This window comes from Rutilus rutilus (assembly GCF_951802725.1).
Source record: "Rutilus rutilus genome assembly, chromosome: 8".
NCBI lineage: Eukaryota > Metazoa > Chordata > Actinopteri > Cypriniformes > Leuciscidae > Rutilus > Rutilus rutilus.
The window spans coordinates 1,281,052-1,300,637 of NC_140222.1; the positions used below are offsets into that span (position 1 = coordinate 1,281,052).

Sequence of the window (19,586 nt, forward strand, 5' to 3'; positions counted from 1 at the left end):
TCCATACGTTCTGTCCATCTTTCTCTCCACTGACTGTCATTATTCGTCATTACCTCGACCCTCTCTCGTCCCATTACGTTGCCATGGCAAAGGTCCAGCCGCTGCCTGTTGCCATGGTGATAAATCACAGTGTACACTGGGTCGATAAGAGTTTTGCATATGCAGATCACAGGCTGAGTGTGTTCGGGTCGATCTGACCTGTGAGCTCCAACTTCTCCAAGAACAACTCGTGAAGTTATGGTTCTTCGGGAGTTTCTTGATGAGGTAACGTGCCCTATATAGCAGGACTAATCCCGAGCCTCATGCATTTATAATAGCCAGATATTTTTATCTTTTGGGACAGATGTGATGTGGAAATGAAGTCCAGCACATGTTTGATTTCAGGTGGTTTATTCACATTACTGCACAGATGAATAACCACATCAACATCAACAGGTAAACACTAGTAAACCACTGTAACACCAGTTTGGTAACACCGAAGTCTGTAACGCCTCGTTATCCTCAGAAAAAAATAAATAAATTCATAGCGATAGTGTATTAATAATTCACTTTTTCTTTTACACTGCTATATATTGCACGCAAACAGACTTTTCCACATGTGCGGAAGTAGGTTTAAAATATAACATGTAACAGGGTTACAATTTTAGGTTACCCTTTGTTTTAAGGTGTCCGTGTTACAGTGTAATTATATATTTCAGTACTGAGTGATATTAATTAACTACATGTACTCACTATAGGGTTAGGGTAGGATTAGGTTGAGGGTTAATTGCATGTAATTATGCATAATTTACTCTTATTATGGTAAGTACATGTAACATATGTAACAAGGACACTGTAAAATAAAGTGTGACCCAATTTTACTAGTTCACGGTAACACTACTTCTTGAATTTCTTATTCGTTTCTCAGTCATGTGAAAAGATTAATTTGGCTGAAACAAGCCTCCACATAATCCTCGTTTTGTTATTTCCCATATATTGTGTTACGAGTGTTACATTATTGTGTTACGTGTACAGATACGCCGTTGCTGTCCCATGACGTCACTCACTCCTGAGATTGGTGCGTGTGCCTGTCCGTCAAACCCAGGCGAGGAAGTCCCGCCTCCAGCCCAAGCCCCGCCCTTGGTACTGGGCTCCTGTGATTGGCTGAAAATATAAAAGTAGGTGGAGCCTCCTAAGAAGAGCGCAGAACGTCGCCGCAGCAACCACGACAAGCGGTGACATCATGACGAAGCCCAGGATGATGAGGGCGGAGCAACTGTTGTCGTCCAGGAACTGGCAGAGCGGAGCCGAAGACGCCACCACCTGTAGGAGATCAGGAGATCAGGAGATCTGCACAACTCATCCAATTTATAATCGCCATTACAATTACGGATGACAAGATTACGTAACCTTGCGATTACAAAAAAAAAAGTAAACTTGCATTATTCTGCGTGCTTAACGGGTTAGTTCAGTGGGTTTCAAACCCTGGGTCGCGAGAATTAAAAAATGGGTCGCCAGTGATTTTTTTTTTTTTTTTACTACTAAAATAATTAATTCCGTTTTCTAATAATAATAATAACTTTGAATAGAAGTACACTGAAAAATCATTCAAATACATGCAAAATAAATAATCCCCCCCCAAAAAAGCTTGCGCACAGTGTTGTTGATACAGCCATTTTCTTTTTCTCACTGAGATGATGCAACATCTTCGGTAGCGTGACATTAGCAGCCCGTATTTAATTTATTTTTACGCTGCATCAAGCGCTGCGTTACTTGTTTGTGTTCGGTACATTTGGCAAGGTGAATTTCTTGAAGATCCTCTGTGCTGCCTAACATTGCCTTCTAGCGCGTCAGGAGCACATCTTTTTGAACAATTAGATGCATTCATAACAAAATGCGGTCTGGATTGGGCCAACTGCACAGGCATCACCAGCGTTGACAGAAGGATTAAGGATGCAGCAGGACAGAACATTGTTTTATTCATCGTGCTTCAGGTTGGCATCAAAAGGAATCCCACCTGAGCTTGAAGTAGTGATGAGAGACACTGTCAAAGTTGGGAACTACATTAAAGGCAGTGCTCTTAGTAGCCGACTTTTCGAGGCCCTGTGTGTTGAAATGGGAGCCGAGCACAAACATTGACTCTTTCGTACAGACGTGAGGTGGCTGTCGAGGGGTAGGGTGCTCAGCCGAGTGTACGAACTGAGGGATGAAATACATGCTTTTCTTACTGATAAACTGTCACCTCTCGCAAGCCCGTTCAGTGATGAGAAATGGCTTTTAACCCTTTCTTATCTGGCTGACGAACTGAATCTAAAACTACAAGGACGGGAGGACAACATTTTCAGACACTCGAAATTACCAGAAATCACTCGAACTCTGGCGGCTGCGACTCTAAACCGCGAGCTGCTATATGTTCCCGACAATGACGAAACGCATTGAAGAAACCGATGTGCCCAACGAATCGGTCGCTGGCCTGACGCGTCTCACTCAGTCACATCTGGATGCACTGATGGGGACATTTTCCCGCTACTTTCCCCAGGCGAAGTTGGATGACAAGCGGTGGGTGAAAAATCCCTTTGACTTTGAAACTCCAGATTCAATTGCTGAACTGAATTGAACTCCTTCTGAAGAATCAGAAAGCTTTTGCACTTTTGCACAAAGACAGATGCACTTTTATGATGGATAGATGCACTTTTATGATGGACAGATGCACTTTTATGATGGACAGATGCACTTTTATCATGGATAGATGCACTTTTATGATGGATAGATGCACTTTTATGATGGACAGATGCACTTTTATGATGATAGATGCACTTTTATGATGGACAGATACACTTTTATGATGGACAGATGCACTTTTATGATGGACAGATGCACTTTTATGATGGACAGATACACTTTTATGATGGACAGATGCACTTTTATGATGGACAGATGCACTTTTATGATGGACAGATGCACTTTTATGATGGACAGATACACTTTTATGATGGACAGATGCACTTTTATGATGGACAGATGCACTTTTATGATGGACAGATGCACTTTTATGATGGACAGATGCACTTTTATGATGGATAGATGCACTTTTATGATGGACAGATGCACTTTTATGATGGACAGATGCACTTTTATGATGGACAGATGCACTTTTATGATGGACAGATGCACTTTTATGATGGATAGATGCACTTTTATGGACTTCAAAACAGAAACGCCCATTCTCTGCCATTATAAAGCTTGGAAGAGCCAGGACATTTTTTAATATAACTCTGATAGTGTTCGTCTGAAAGAAGAGTGTCATATTCACCTTATTTTTAACGGAAATACGGACGCAGCCAGTTGACGGTATTTTGTGCGAGACTTCCGGTCAGGCACTTCCAGTCACTGGCGAGCTCACCGTAGCGGTTAATCAAACAAGTATTCATAACAACTAACTCATCGTTATGGCTTCAAGGAAGACCGGGATTGTTTGTGCAGTTAGAGGTTGTCATAACTGGTACAAAAGAAAGATTTACTTGGCGTTTCTGTTGCGTGGCGTTTTCTATATCTCTGCACACCAGAAACGTGTCTGACGTGGCGCTGCTGCTGCTAGGTGACATATGATAAGCCTCATTGGTGATATATTCGACATATGGGGAGAGAGTTGTGGAAGGCCTATGTTAAACATAAATATATAGCAGCAAAGACAATGTCGGCAGTATTGACGCAAAATAGGTTGTCCACTTAATTCACATCTTTACATTTTATTAGTATGCTTTGCGTGGTTTCGCACCTTGGAATGCTTATTTGTGTGTGTGTGTGTGTGTGTGCAGTTTTGAGACAGTCCCTTAATTTGCTTGGCGAATGTCTAACGAATGTCCAACATAAAACCTACTTTACCGCACCCTTCGCCTGTAGTTAAAAGCTTTACATTTGAAGAAACCACCGAAACGACCGTATGTTTGTTCTTTTCATTTCGTGAACACAAGACCTACAGAAGACCACCCGATACCAGAAAAGTGGCTGGGCTATGAAGTCTCAATAAAAAACTCTAAGGAGAAACAAAATCATAGTAACCCATGTATAAAATCTAGTCATCATGGCGTTTATTTAGTAAGATTTACAATTATTTATAGCCATCTACTTATTGCTGTCCTGTGCTTTGGTTGCATTCTGATGGCATTATTAATACATTTGACATGACAAAAATACCTCCATAGATATATTAGTCCAGCGCTGGCTCGGCCGTGTTTAGGGCGGTGCTGAAGGCGCCGGCGAAGTTGGCACTCTGTGTGATTTTTTGGGTGAACTATCCCTTTAAGAGGTGTGTTTAGAGCATGTTACGTTATGAAAGGCGAATCACGACTACTTCAGAAAACCCAGAACAATAGGAATTACCAGTGCCGTAAGTGTTCCTGTCAGTCGTTATACTGCGCTAGCACACACTCTTTAACTGCGCGTGTGCTGTATCGCTTCACTATATATAAAGCGCAAAAGAAAATATGGCATGCAACGTCGTTACGTTGTAAACAGGGTTCCCACACCTTGGTTAACTTCAAATTCAAGGACCTTTCAAGTACTTTCCAGGTCCAATACCCTCAAATTCAATGGACACATTTGTTGTGTCCAACAACAAACGTTGAGGTACCATCGTAGTTTTGTACGCGCGTGAACGTCATGGCAACGTACAACACAAAGTACCTCACGCGGGAAACACTTAACGTAACGCGTAAATGTGCGTAACTAACGTAATTCAAGCAAGCTAGTATGCATAGGCCATGAAGTGTTGGCGAAATAACACATTAGCGGACCGGAGTGAATATGGATTTTTTTTCCAGAAAACTTATTGCACAAAATATATTCAAGCACTTTCAAGGACCTGTATCTATATACGTTTATTTTCAAAAACTTTCCAGGGCCTTGAAAAAAAAAAGTCAGATTCACGAACTTTCAAGGATTTCAAGGACCTGTGGGAACCCTGTGTAAATTAGTAAGTCACGAAATAAAAGTAAAATACCAATAAATCACGTTACTGGTACGTCATGTGTTCGCTGAGAAGGATTAGCATGCAGGATGATGTTCATTCTGTTCATCAGGAGCAGTCTCCATGTTTCATTAACAGTTCTTGTGAGTATTGTGTATCACCATGGTAACTGTTGTTTCCATAACCCCAAAATGCCACTTTCTTTTCACTTTGTGTTATTTTGTATATTTTTAAATGACTGTGGTGCTCATACCAACACTGTATTAACAAAAGCTAGTTTGGGACTGATATTTAATAGCTGAACCTCATCGGCCTGCTTTTTATTTATCAGTGTTTGTCATTCTTACAATTTATGTGTATGTTAAGTAAAGGGTGACAGTACTTGTGTGTGTGTGTGTGTGTGTGTGTGAACTATTTTTGTGTAAACAAATTTATTATAATAGGCCTATATATACAGTCCCTAAAAAAGTGGTATAAAGCTATTCAAAACATCATTCAATATAAATTGTAATAATTGTAATTAATAATCGCAATTGACCGTTCGCAAAGACCCGCCCCCTTTAGTTACTGTTGCTATGTCCGACAAGCCACGCCGTTCTCACACACACCATGTTCTCACGCAGTGAAACACACATCGCGGAGCAGAGAGGACACTGACTCACAGACAGGACAGACCGGGGTACTTTTGATATGAAAAAAGTCTCAACTTTCAAGTTTGGCCATTTTTTAAAGAAATTTTAACAAAAAATACTTTTTGTGTCTCTTTAATGTGTGTGACAGATCGCTGTAGAGCCTCAGTTAAAGCGTCTCGTGAACCGATCATCTCTTCCTTCTAGTTCATTTATAAAACATCAAAAAAACATGAATGAACATCAGAAGGTATGTTGTTTCAACCGTGGAAAGACGTCAGTACACTCCGTTTTTCAAGTTCAAATCCTCCAACGTTAATCTACTAACTCTCCTGACTGCTTTGTTGGAAAAAAATGGTGGATTCTGATTGTGATTCTGATTGGTTAGATCACCTGTCAATCAAACTCTCTGTGAAGGGTGAATTACAATTTCAAGGGAATAATCGACAAATATGATTTTTGTCTTAATCGTGCAGCGCTACAGGATATTATGTGTTTGTGTGCGCACGCGCGCGTGTGTGTGTATACGTACCCGCGAGTGGCATAGAAAGTGTGTGTGTGTGTATACGTACCTGCGAGTGGCACAGAAAGTGTGTGTGTGTGTGTGTGTATACGTACCCGCGAGTGGCACAGAAACCCGGCGTACAGCAGCAGGCCGGCGGGCAGCAGAATCACACTGAACACCAGGACCATCAGCCCCACACACACCAGCAGCAGCAGAGCGTCCCACAGCAGCAGGACCAGCGTCCACAACACACACTCGCATCGGCCCCGCCGAGGCCCCCAGACCCCACCGTCACACTGAGCCACAGGAGGAGGAGCGAGCATCCGGACCCCGTCACACACGTCAAAGTCTTCATCACCGCTACCGTCATCTAACAGCACCGCCATACCACACATTCTCAACACACACACACACACATATGTTAATGTTTATTTTTTTATATCTGTAGTTTTGTTCACACCAAGCGGCAACCTCCTAGTCTCTCTCTTAAAAGGATACTCCACTTTTTTGGGGAAATAGGCTCATTTTATAACTCCCCCAGAGTTAAACAGTTGAGTTTTACCGGTTTCGAATCCATTCAGCCGATCTCCGGGACTGCCGGTACCACTTTTAGCATAGCTTAGCATAGATCATTGAATCGGACAAGACCATTAGCATCTCTCTCAAAAAAATGACCAAAGAGTTTCGATATTTTTTTTTCTGATCGGCCTCCGTTAACCTTGTCTAATAATTTCATTGCCATTTTTTGAGATACGCGAATGTCCTCAAAGACAGTCTTGGCACGTTGGACAAAGACACCGCATGCGAATTTTTGAGGCCAATCAGACTCAGGTTCGCGTAGTTATAGACATTTTTTTTTCATGTTATAGCTCCACCAAGTGGCGAGTCGCAGCGTGCTTTTTCACGTGACCCCAGAATGAACTTTTACAAGGGTATGTCAAGTTTGGTGAAAATATCTAATTCCAATCACAAGTTAAAGCCATTTTAGTAAAAGTGGCTCCTCCCACTTCTAACGTTTTGGCAGCCCTTGGAGACCGTGAATCGAAATGTAAACTTTTTTAAATAATTATTGACAAGCTTTTTATATTTGTAGTTTTGTTCATACCTAACAATAACAATAAAGATAGTTTTAAAAATCGTTCAACATTTAAAAGTAGACACTTACAACTATACCGATATGACGATATCAGAACGATTTTTTCCCTCTGATGAACCATAAAAACATTGACAGCCAATCAGAATCCATCCTGCTTTAAAGAGCTCGAGCATTTAAAGCGACAGACGACAAAACTGCAGCAAACAGAACGATATCGCGGACACTAATGTAGTTATCATTATAGTTATCATTCTTGATGTGAACGGGCCTTAAACTCTGACTAAATAGTCCACACTAACTATAACGATAATAAGTTGGTGTTGAACCCTAAAGTCAGTGCTCTTGGTGTGAACGGGCCCTGCCCTGTTTTTGTTGTCATGCTAATAAAACCAATCTGAAACGACCTAACAGTGGGTTTATTCACACTTCACATAAATCCACTGTTCACATACAAAACATAGTTTTCAAGTGATGAAATCGGATTTGTTTGTTTAATCAGAATCTAGTATCTAGTAGCTGGAGATGCTACTGATGTGAATGATATTACATAGAGATCCTTTCCTGAATGATGGAAAAAAGGATCTGACTGTACATATACATACATACACTTATATTAATGTTGTTATTTGCAGACAACAAACAGCTAAACACATTTGAGAAATGTAAAAACATTTTTTCTGCCCTTCTGAAGGAACAAACACAATGTATTGAGATAACAACTACGACAATAAAGATGTAGAGAAGAGCGACAACAGATCAATGTTTCTGTACACAGATACTAAACACAAAATGAAACATATGATCAAACTCATTAATAAAGCAGGGCTTGAAGTGATAGTAGGTTCATGGAAATTATGATATTTTAGAACTGAATGTTTTGTTTTTTATTAATGACACACAATGCAACATAACCCAAACATCATTCAGAAAAGTTATTTCAAAGCCATTACTCGAGGGCGTTGCCTCACTATACAACATAAGTAGATTTGATTTAACTGATTTCACAATACTGTATACTCTATATAGCACTATAAACATTATATTTCAATAAACAGAGTTCTTTGAGAATTCGTTAGCATTAAAACCAAAACCTGACGATGTCGTTTAAACACATGCAACTGTGTGTGTGATTGATTGATTGATTGATTGATTATCTCTAGTCAGTTGGGACACTTCCCGAACGAAGACTTGGGAATCAGAGCACAACTGAATAAACACTTTTCGCGCGCATTATTTAAGCGTCTTTTTGGCGCGTTCCGAGTTAACGGCATTTCACGGAATCGGTTGAACTGCCCGAGATGCTCATAATAAGTATTGAGACACAGTGTGTTTGAACACCCGAAAACCCTCTGGATCCGTGTCGTCGGAGCGAATATAACAACAGCTTGAGAAAAAAGAGGTGAAATAAAGACAAAACTCAGAGATTACAGGAGTAGGCTACAGGAAGAAGTTTCCAGCGTCTTACCTGATGTAGAGCTGAGGTGATTTTATCCCGTTATCCAGAGGATACACACATCACACTGAGAGAGAGAGAGAGAGAGAGAGAGAGAGAGAGAGAGAGAGAGAGAGAGATCTATCTGAGGACGCGGATGGATAAAAGGTTCAATTTTTTAAAATAAATTAGTTTCCACCAAAATACCATAAAGTTTCTGTTGACTATAGAGTAAAACAATAACAAATGAATGTTATCTCATCAAACTCTATCAGAAGCTTTAAAACATTTGCATATTTTATGACAGTGGTGATGTTAATATCAAGTTTTACTGTGGTAACTGTGGTAGTAAAACCATGTTTACTGTGGTAAGTTTGTAAGAATGTCGAAATAACGTTTCTAACGTTTTGCTAATGTTCCCATTAAGTTATGAAAACATTATTTCTGACAGTTCAATTCATTCAGTTTTTAAAAAGTGTTTTCTTGATTATGGTAACTTTGCTTTTTAATGTTCATGAATGTCAAACTAAAACGCACCATGAACGATGTATTAATATTTTGTGCTAACATTTTGAGAACATTATTAAGGACCAGATAACTGTGAACGAACGTTATATTAATGTTACAGGAAGAACGTTTGTTCATAACTTTGAGAGAATATTGCGATATCGTTCCTGTTAGCTGAGATACATGTCTGATAATAATCATCAATCATTCAGGACTTTAGGGTTTAATAAGGGTTTATTTCTGAGGAAACAAAACAAACTCTGGAACACAACATGAGATGAAGACTCTCACAAGAACATAATTATCAGGGTGGAAACTCACGATTTTCTTTGAGTCGTGACTTTCTAAGTTGGCTGTGTTGCAGCTAATTGCTTACAGTGGAAGGAAGCTAATTAGTGCTGATCACAAGACACTTTGTGGAGAAGCTTGACAGAAAATGCACCACATTTAGCTGGTTTGTTGGCTAGCCTAGCCAGCACTCAATGGCTAATAACAAAAGCAAAAAGGGGAAATGGGCAAAACAAATATGAATATGCAGAGCGGATGGAAAAAGACAAAATTAGGTGAAAAGTTATGTATAAAAAACACACACATGCTCATAGCGCCACCTGCTGGTCAACTGAAGCCATGACGTCAAAATATAATAATAATGTAGAAATGCTGAAATGTTTGTGTGAGGATAAAAAAAAAATTGTTCAAAACAAACACAACAGAAATCAGAGGAAAGTCGTCACGATCACGTGTGTGTGTGTTTCTTGGCTTTATAACACACACAAGCTCTTGTTCTTCCTGTAATTTCCTTGTAAATGTGGGTCAGAAAGCGTCCCTGACGGTTCCCATGGCAAACACTGACCTTTTCATCTGAAAATCACTGTAACTACATCAATGCAGTACATACATCAACTATTACTCATAAACCACTTACTGTGCGACATTTGGCTCGCTCGCTGGGGCTTAAAGGAGGATGTGTTGTGAAAAACGCTTCATAAATAAAACAAAGCCTATTTTTACATATAATTATATATGCTTTTTGCAAATGCATATAATTACGCTGCTGTAGGATGTACACTACCAGTCAAACGTTTTGGATCGGTGAGATTTTTAATGTTTTTAAAAGAAGTCTCTTCTGCTCACCAAGGCTGCGTTTATTTGATTAAAAATACCACAACAAAAAACAGTAATATTGTGAAATATTATGTCAATGTTAATCAGCTGTTTTCTGTGTGAATGTACAGTAAAGTAAAGTGTAATTTATTCCTGTGATCAAAGCTGAATGTTCAGCATCATTACTCCAGTCTTCCCTCAGGAATCACTCTAATATGAGGATCTGATGATCAAGAAACATTTATGATTATTATCAGTGTTGAAAACAGTTATTTACTTTTTTATTTCAGGATTCTTTGATGAATAGAAAGTAAAAAAAACACAGCATTTATCTGAGACTTCTTTTAAAAACATTAAAATCTTACCGATCCAAAACTTTTGAACGGCTGTGTCTAAGAAGAAACCTTCACACGTGAGGTGATTTCACATTTTATTGTGATTAAACAAGTGACACACATGTGTTCCTGTAGGCTACATTACGTGTATATATGGATCTGGTCGTGTGTAAATGTGTCAGTGATATAAAGTGGAGTGTGTGTGTGTGTGTGTGTTCACAGAGCTGGCTGAGGCTTCAGTGATTGTGCTAAAGTCTGGATTAGTGTCATGATCTCTAGGTGTAAAAGTGCTGTGAACAGAGCGAGAGTCGGGGTCACCCGGCCTCGGGCGTGTGTGTGTCTGAATGCGCGTGTGTTTGTGTGTCGTCTGACAGCTCTGACGGGTAGATCTGCACTAGCGCCCCCTCCTGGCCGCTGTCTTTACTGCACGACTGGCAGCTGCAGTGCAGGATCCGCTCCACTAGCTTATCCACGCGCGGGGCTTCATCACTGTCGGCGCAGTCCAGGGTCACCTGCACACACACACACACACACACACACACACACACACACAGTCAGTGTGATCTGATCGGTGAGAGTCGGAGATCATAGACTGTATATAAATATGTTCGTAGTGTGTGTGATGTTACGACCCTTGGCTCAAGGGAAGCAACAAAAACAAGGGACACACGAAAACCAAAATATAGGCCCAAAAATTATATTTATTTAATTACAAAATAAGGCAACACTAAATAATAAAATGGAAACAACCATAAAATAACAATGTTTCTTTATTTATCAGTAAGGTCAGTGTGTAAAGCAAGATGCAGGGTTGAAATATAATGCAGTGTTGAAGTAGAAATGTAAATGCAAATACAACACAACCCAAGTCCAAAAGCAAAGAATGCCTCTCTCTGGTGAATTGGTGATCTCTTAAGCCGCGTCTAAGGCTACGTTCACACTGCAGGGCTTAATGCTCAATTCCGATTTTTTGAAAAAATTCGATTTTTTTGCAAGGCCGTTCACATTTCCAATTAAATGCGACCTTTTGTGATCTCCTGTGTGAACGTGAAATGACCCAGAAGTGACCCGCATGCGCAGAAGAGTACTCAACGGACAACGACGTCACCTGTTATTTGCGGAAGTAGCTAAACTTTAACTAAGTTAACTGTGATTCTCTCTCTCTCACACACACACACACACACACACACACGAGCGCGCGCAGCGACCGTTATACAAGAGCCAGACAGCAGCCGCTGACCTATCTAATATCAGATTCAGCACAAATAAGTTAACATAACGTATTTATAATGGCCGTGGGCTTCTTTTTTTATTTTATTTTTTTATTAATGGGCTCGTCGAGGTCGACCCGTTCGCCAGATTTACCTCAGCTCGACGAATATGCAGTCCGTTTTCAAACCGACGACTACTTCAATGCAGAATTATGATGTTTTTCGCGTTTCAATGACGTGCGGGTCGGATACATGCGACCTGGCCGTTCAGACTGAAGTCGCATTTCAAAAGATCGGATATGTATCGGATTTAGGACCACATACCCAAGTGGCCTGGGTCGCATTTGAAAAGATCGGATCTGTGTCGTTCAGACTGTCATGAAAAGATCAGATACAGGTCGCATAGGGGCAAAAAAATCGGAATTGGGTCGTTTCAGCCTGCAGTGTGAACGTAGCCTAAGGCACGAACACAGGTGCTTCCAGTTGACTGTCTATTGAGGTGATTAGTGGGCTCAGGTACCAACAGCAATTCCCAGAATCAACAGCAGAGGTCGTCACAGTGATGTCACCCGTAGTGTTTCTGAAGAGCGTTTCTGAAGCCCAAAGTGGGCGGAGCCGGCCGTCGCCATCTTGGCCGCGCGTCGCTCCCGGATAAACGAAAACGTGCAGCGAGGCGGATTAGCTGAGGTGACGTGACGCCAAAGCTAGCAGACAAACGGCTAGCAGTGACATCAGCGGCAATCCACCTGTCACTCATGTGGCCACGCCCTTAATTATGCAGAACTTTAAGGCTTAATATAATTTAAACAGATGAGTTATAAAAAAAAATTCACCCCCTCACAGTCGTCATGAAGAGCAACATCAGCTTTATAGACCAGAACCACTTTCTGCCCCAGACTGTAAACATGTGTTTCTGCTGTAAAGTTGGGTATATTAACATGGGGGTTTATGAGTCTCTTCTGCAGCCTCTAGTGGCCAGTGGATGAACTGCAGTTTAATCACTCAGTGTTGAGAGAGAGAGAGAGAGACTGGGAGGCTGCGCTTGGACACAACGCTTGTGCTGATACTCCTCATTTGCATAAAAGCCTCTGCTAAATGAATAAATGTAATGCAAATGAAGAGAACAACAAGTTTTTATGTTAATACATGGCTGGCAAAGGAGTGTCAAAACGCACGGCTACTTTTGACTGTATGCATCAGAAAAACAGGCTTTTTGCTTCAAGAATGATGTTGTTGTCAATAATTCTTTCCTTTAAAACGCATCTTTGATCACCAAAATTACATCCTTACATTGATCTGATTGGTTACAAGGTAGTTTGTGACGTCAGAAACACCAGCGATTTCAAAGCGTGTGTTTGAGACTGTCTTTGGTTCACTGCAGTTTTAAGGAGGAAATACTCAGCAATGGTGTCGACTTATGAACTTACACATGCTTTGTCTTAAAGCACATTAAAAACACCACATAGACACACAAACAACATTAAAAGCTGGATTTACACCACAGGGGGACTTTAACTAGACTACGCTAAACACTGACTGACTACCCAGCGAACAGGGAACGTTCTTTCAATGTTATAAATTAATATAATATACATTAATAGAACGTTTGTTCAAAGTTATCTGGTGTGTAATAATGTTCTCAAAACATTAGCATAAAAACATTCAGCGTTCATGGAATGTGTTTTTTAGTTAGACGTTCGTCTAACGTTTTTTAAATGTTACTTCTTGTTTCAGAACGTTCTTAAGTAACGTTCCCATAATGTTTGCAGAATTATACAATGGAACGTTCCCTTAACGTTCGCATAAAACATTTAAAAAACTGGATATTTAGAGCATTCAGAAATAACGTTTTCATAACAAAACGTTCTTAGAAGATATTTTTATCGGCTAGAAACAAACAGTACAACTCTCACTGTCAACCAACAAACTCTCCTGGAAAAAGAAAGACCCTAGTTGCAACAAGCAAACAGAGTGAAATCTGAAATTAAACATCAATGTTTGGCTTTAAATGAGACTGACCCTGCATGGCTCTGGTTAGCACACTGTGTAACGACAGGCTAACGCTAGTCTACTATAAGTGAGCGTTCAGGGTCAGATCAGGTCCTGTCACATTACTGCAGGTCTTTGTCAACACAAGCCTCGGTCTGTTTTATTCACAGAACATGAACTGCTCTCTATCAAAACCAGATTGTATAAAAGAACATAATAAGTAGCAGAGAGCGGCCCCTTTGAGTCCGCGGCTAACGCTAACAGAGAACCAGAACATGATGTTAGCACGTAAATATAGCAAAAGCTTTTCAAGTCCAACATTCTTTGTGCGTCAGAACGTTCAGTTAATGTCAATACAGCGATTCTCAGATCTCCACGGGTGAGAACCAGGGCAAACAAAGACATTATTTTCATATGCTGACATATCACACACACACACACACACACACGCACACGCACACACACTGGTGGTCAAACATTCCCGTCGTCTGCCAGGCAAAGCTAAATAAACTCCAACACTAGAGGGCAGAACTAAAGCCCACTGCTAAATACTGTAAATACACAAACCCGACACACACACACACACTCAGTTAAAACACGCAGTGTTCTCTGCGCAAGACTGATGAGTGTGTTTGTTGTCTTTCAACACGCCTCATAAAGAGTCTCTCGCGAGTCCATCCATCATTACGCTGATGTTAAATAGGTATTTGTGGTTTTCTCGCAGCTCTTGTGTTACAGTCCGCCACACGCCACATTCATCACTCCAGCGGAACGAGAAGCTAACAGTGCTAACAGAAGCTAACAGTGACGCGCGTGTTCTCCAGTGGACATGATGGATTCTGAGAATGCCAGAAAACTCACACACAACAACAAACTGCAGGACTTCTGTAGTGTTCATGCAGTTTCACGAGTGCAGCACAAGTAGGATCATATAGTCACAATATTTATGAAATTTGGGACAATTTGCAATAGTGAGAATTGCATTATAACTCAATCTAAATTGTGACTACATGATCATATTTTTACTGGAATAGGGAAAAATGCAGAAATGCAATAGTGACAATTTGGATTCAGTATTTCTACAATTTCTACCATTTTCAATATTATTTTTTTTCGTTTTCACTATTACTACAAATATTCCACTAATACTACAAATATGAAATTCCCTCCTTCACTATTACTACAAATATGAAATCTGTCGTTTCCACTATTACTACAAATATGAAATTCCCTCCTTCACTATTACTACAAATATGAAATCTGTCGTTTCCACTATTACTGCAAATATGAAATTCCCTCCTTCACTATTACTACAAATATGAAATCTGTCGTTTCCACTATTACTGCAAATATGAAATTCCCTCCTTCACTATTACTACAAATATGAAATCTGTCATTTTCACTATTACTACAAATATGAAATCTGTCATTTTCACTATTACTACAAATATGAAATTCCCTCCTTCACTATTACTACAAATATGAAATTCCCTCCTTCACTATTACTACAAATATGAAATCTGTCATTTTCACTATTACTACAAATATGAAATCTGTCATTTTCACTATTACTACAAATATGAAATCTGTCATTTTCACTATTACTACAAATATGAAATCTGTCATATGAAATCTGTCATTTTCACTATTACTACAAATATGAAATCTGTCATTTTCACTATTACTACAAATATGAAATTTGTCATTTTCACTATTACTACAAATATGAACTTCACTCCTTCACTATTACTACAAATATGAAATCTGCCATTTTCACTAATACTACAAATATGAAATCTGTCATTTTCACTATTACTACAAATATGAAATCTGTCATTTTCACTAATACTACAAATATGAAATCTGTCATTTTCACTATTACTACAAATATGAAATCTGTCGTTTCCACTAATACTACAAATATGAAATCTGTCATTTTCACTATTACTACAAATATGAAATTTGTCATTTTCACTATTACTACAAATATGAAATCTGTCATTTTCACTATTACTACAAATATGAAATTTGTCATTTTCACTATTACTACAAATATGAACTTCACTCCTTCACTATTACTACAAATATGAAATCTGTCATTTTCACTATTACTACAAATATGAAATCTGTCATATGAAATCTGTCATTTTCACTATTACTACAAATATGAAGTCTGTCATTTTCACTATTACTACAAATATGAAATTTGTCATTTTCACTATTACTACAAATATGAACTTCACTCCTTCACTATTACTACAAATATGAAATCTGTCATTTTCACTAATACTACAAATATGAACTTCACTCCTTCACTATTACTACAAATATGAACTTCACTCCTTCACTATTACTACAAATATGAAATCTGTCATTTTCACTAATACTACAAATATGAAATCTGTCATTTTCACTATTACTACAAATATGAACTTCACTCCTTCACTATTACTACAAATATGAAATCTGTCATTTTCACTATTACTACAAATATGAAATTCCCTCCTTCACTATTACTACAAATATGAAATTCCCTCCTTCACTATTACTACAAATATGAAATCTGTCATTTTCACTATTACTACAAATATGAAATCTGTCATTTTCACTATTACTACAAATATGAAATCTGTCATTTTCACTATTACTACAAATATGAAATCTGTCATATGAAATCTGTCATTTTCACTATTACTACAAATATGAAATCTGTCATTTTCACTATTACTACAAATATGAAATTTGTCATTTTCACTATTACTACAAATATGAACTTCACTCCTTCACTATTACTACAAATATGAAATCTGTCATTTTCACTATTACTACAAATATGAAATTCCCTCCTTCACTATTACTACAAATATGAAATTCCCTCCTTCACTATTACTACAAATATGAAATCTGTCATTTTCACTATTACTACAAATATGAAATCTGTCATTTTCACTATTACTACAAATATGAAATCTGTCATTTTCACTATTACTACAAATATGAAATCTGTCATATGAAATCTGTCATTTTCACTATTACTACAAATATGAAATCTGTCATTTTCACTATTACTACAAATATGAAATTTGTAATTTTCACTATTACTACAAATATGAACTTCACTCCTTCACTATTACTACAAATATGAAATCTGTCATTTTCACTAATACTACAAATATGAACTTCACTCCTTCACTATTACTACAAATATGAACTTCACTCCTTCACTATTACTACAAATATGAAATCTGTCATTTTCACTAATACTACAAATATGAAATCTGTCATTTTCACTATTACTACAAATATGAACTTCACTCCTTCACTATTACTACAAATATGAAATCTGTCATTTTCACTATTACTACAAATATGAAATTCCCTCCTTCACTATTACTACAAATATGAAATTCCCTCCTTCACTATTACTACAAATATGAAATCTGTCATTTTCACTATTACTACAAATATGAAATCTGTCATTTTCACTATTACTACAAATATGAAATCTGTCATTTTCACTATTACTACAAATATGAAATCTGTCATATGAAATCTGTCATTTTCACTATTACTACAAATATGAAATCTGTCATTTTCACTATTACTACAAATATGAAATTTGTCATTTTCACTATTACTACAAATATGAACTTCACTCCTTCACTATTACTACAAATATGAAATCTGTCATTTTCACTATTACTACAAATATGAAATTCCCTCCTTCACTATTACTACAAATATGAAATTCCCTCCTTCACTATTACTACAAATATGAAATCTGTCATTTTCACTATTACTACAAATATGAAATCTGTCATTTTCACTATTACTACAAATATGAAATCTGTCATTTTCACTATTACTACAAATATGAAATCTGTCATATGAAATCTGTCATTTTCACTATTACTACAAATATGAAATCTGTCATTTTCACTATTACTACAAATATGAAATTTGTCATTTTCACTATTACTACAAATATGAACTTCACTCCTTCACTATTACTACAAATATGAAATCTGTCATTTTCACTAATACTACAAATATGAACTTCACTCCTTCACTATTACTACAAATATGAACTTCACTCCTTCACTATTACTACAAATATGAAATCTGTCATTTTCACTAATACTACAAATATGAAATCTGTCATTTTCACTATTACTACAAATATGAACTTCACTCCTTCACTATTACTACAAATATGAAATCTGTCATTTTCACTATTACTACAAATATGAAATTCCCTCCTTCACTATTACTACAAATATGAAATTCCCTCCTTCACTATTACTACAAATATGAAATCTGTCATTTTCACTATTACTACAAATATGAAATCTGTCATTTTCACTATTACTACAAATATGAAATCTGTCATTTTCACTATTACTACAAATATGAAATCTGTCATATGAAATCTGTCATTTTCACTATTACTACAAATATGAAATCTGTCATTTTCACTATTACTACAAATATGAAATTTGTAATTTTCACTATTACTACAAATATGAACTTCACTCCTTCACTATTACTACAAATATGAAATCTGTCATTTTCACTAATACTACAAATATGAAATCTGTCATTTTCACTATTACTACAAATATGAAATCTGTCATTTTCACTAATACTACAAATATGAAATCTGTCATTTTCACTATTACTACAAATATGAAATCTGTCATTTTCACTAATACTACAAATATGAAATCTGTCATTTTCACTATTACTACAAATATGAAATCTGTCGTTTCCACTAATACTACAAATATGAAATCTGTCATTTTCACTATTACTACAAATATGAAATTTGTCATTTTCACTATTACTACAAATATGAAATCTGTCATTTTCACTATTACTACAAATATGAAATTTGTCATTTTCACTATTACTACAAATATGAACTTCACTCCTTCACTATTACTACAAATATGAAATCTGTCATTTTCACTATTACTACAAATATGAAATCTGTCATATGAAATCTGTCATTTTCACTATTACTACAAATATGAAGTCTGTCATTTTCACTATTACTACAAATATGAAATTTGTCATTTTCACTATTACTACAAATATGAACTTCACTCCTTCACTATTACTACAAATATGAAATCTGTCATTTTCACTAATACTACAAATATGAACTTCACTCCTTCACTATTACTACAAATATGAACTTCACTCCTTCACTATTACTACAAATATGAAATCTGTCATTTTCACTAATACTACAAATATGAAATCTGTCATTTTCACTATTACTACAAATATGAACTTCACTCCTTCACTATTACTACAAATATGAAATCTGTCATTTTCACTATTACTACAAATATGAACTTCACTCCTTCACTATTACTACAAATATGAACTTCACTCCTTCACTATTACTACAAATATGAAATCTGTCATTTTCACTAATACTACAAATATGAAATCTGTCATATGAAATCTGTCATTTTCACTATTACTACAAATATGAACTTCACTCCTTCACTATTACTACAAATATGAAATCTGTCATTTTCACTATTACTACAAATATGAAATTCCCTCCTTCACTATTACTACAAATATGAAATTCCCTCCTTCACTATTACTACAAATATGAAATCTGTCATTTTCACTATTACTACAAATATGAAATCTGTCATTTTCACTATTACTACAAATATGAAATCTGTCATTTTCACTATTACTACAAATATGAAATCTGTCATATGAAATCTGTCATTTTCACTATTACTACAAATATGAAATCTGTCATTTTCACTATTACTACAAATATGAAATTTGTAATTTTCACTAT

At 37.1% G+C, this 19,586-nt stretch overlaps 2 protein-coding genes across 3 annotated transcripts in view; both read right to left on the reverse strand.

The window, feature by feature from the left end:
* Positions 1-376: 376 nt before the first annotated feature.
* Positions 377-10,544, reverse strand: tmem88bl (transmembrane protein 88b-like). The gene is made up of 3 exons (XM_084417188.1): positions 8,644-10,544; positions 6,196-6,478; positions 377-1,302 (listed from the first exon to the last, which is right to left on the reverse strand). The coding sequence occupies exons 2-3, from the start codon at positions 6,475-6,477 to the stop codon at positions 1,075-1,077; spliced, it is 510 nt and encodes a 169-aa protein (XP_084273314.1). The 5' UTR covers position 6,478; positions 8,644-10,544; the 3' UTR covers positions 377-1,074.
* A 94-nt stretch (positions 10,545-10,638) lies between these two features.
* The window catches only part of nbl1 (NBL1, DAN family BMP antagonist), a 17,727-nt gene continuing 8,779 nt past the window's right edge, over positions 10,639-19,586 (reverse strand). For both annotated transcript variants that reach the window (XM_084417191.1, XM_084417190.1), the window contains one exon: positions 10,639-11,068. In XM_084417191.1, the coding sequence (XP_084273317.1) occupies positions 10,871-11,068 (198 nt within the window). In that variant the 3' untranslated portion in view covers positions 10,639-10,870. The remainder of the gene's footprint in view (positions 11,069-19,586) is intronic.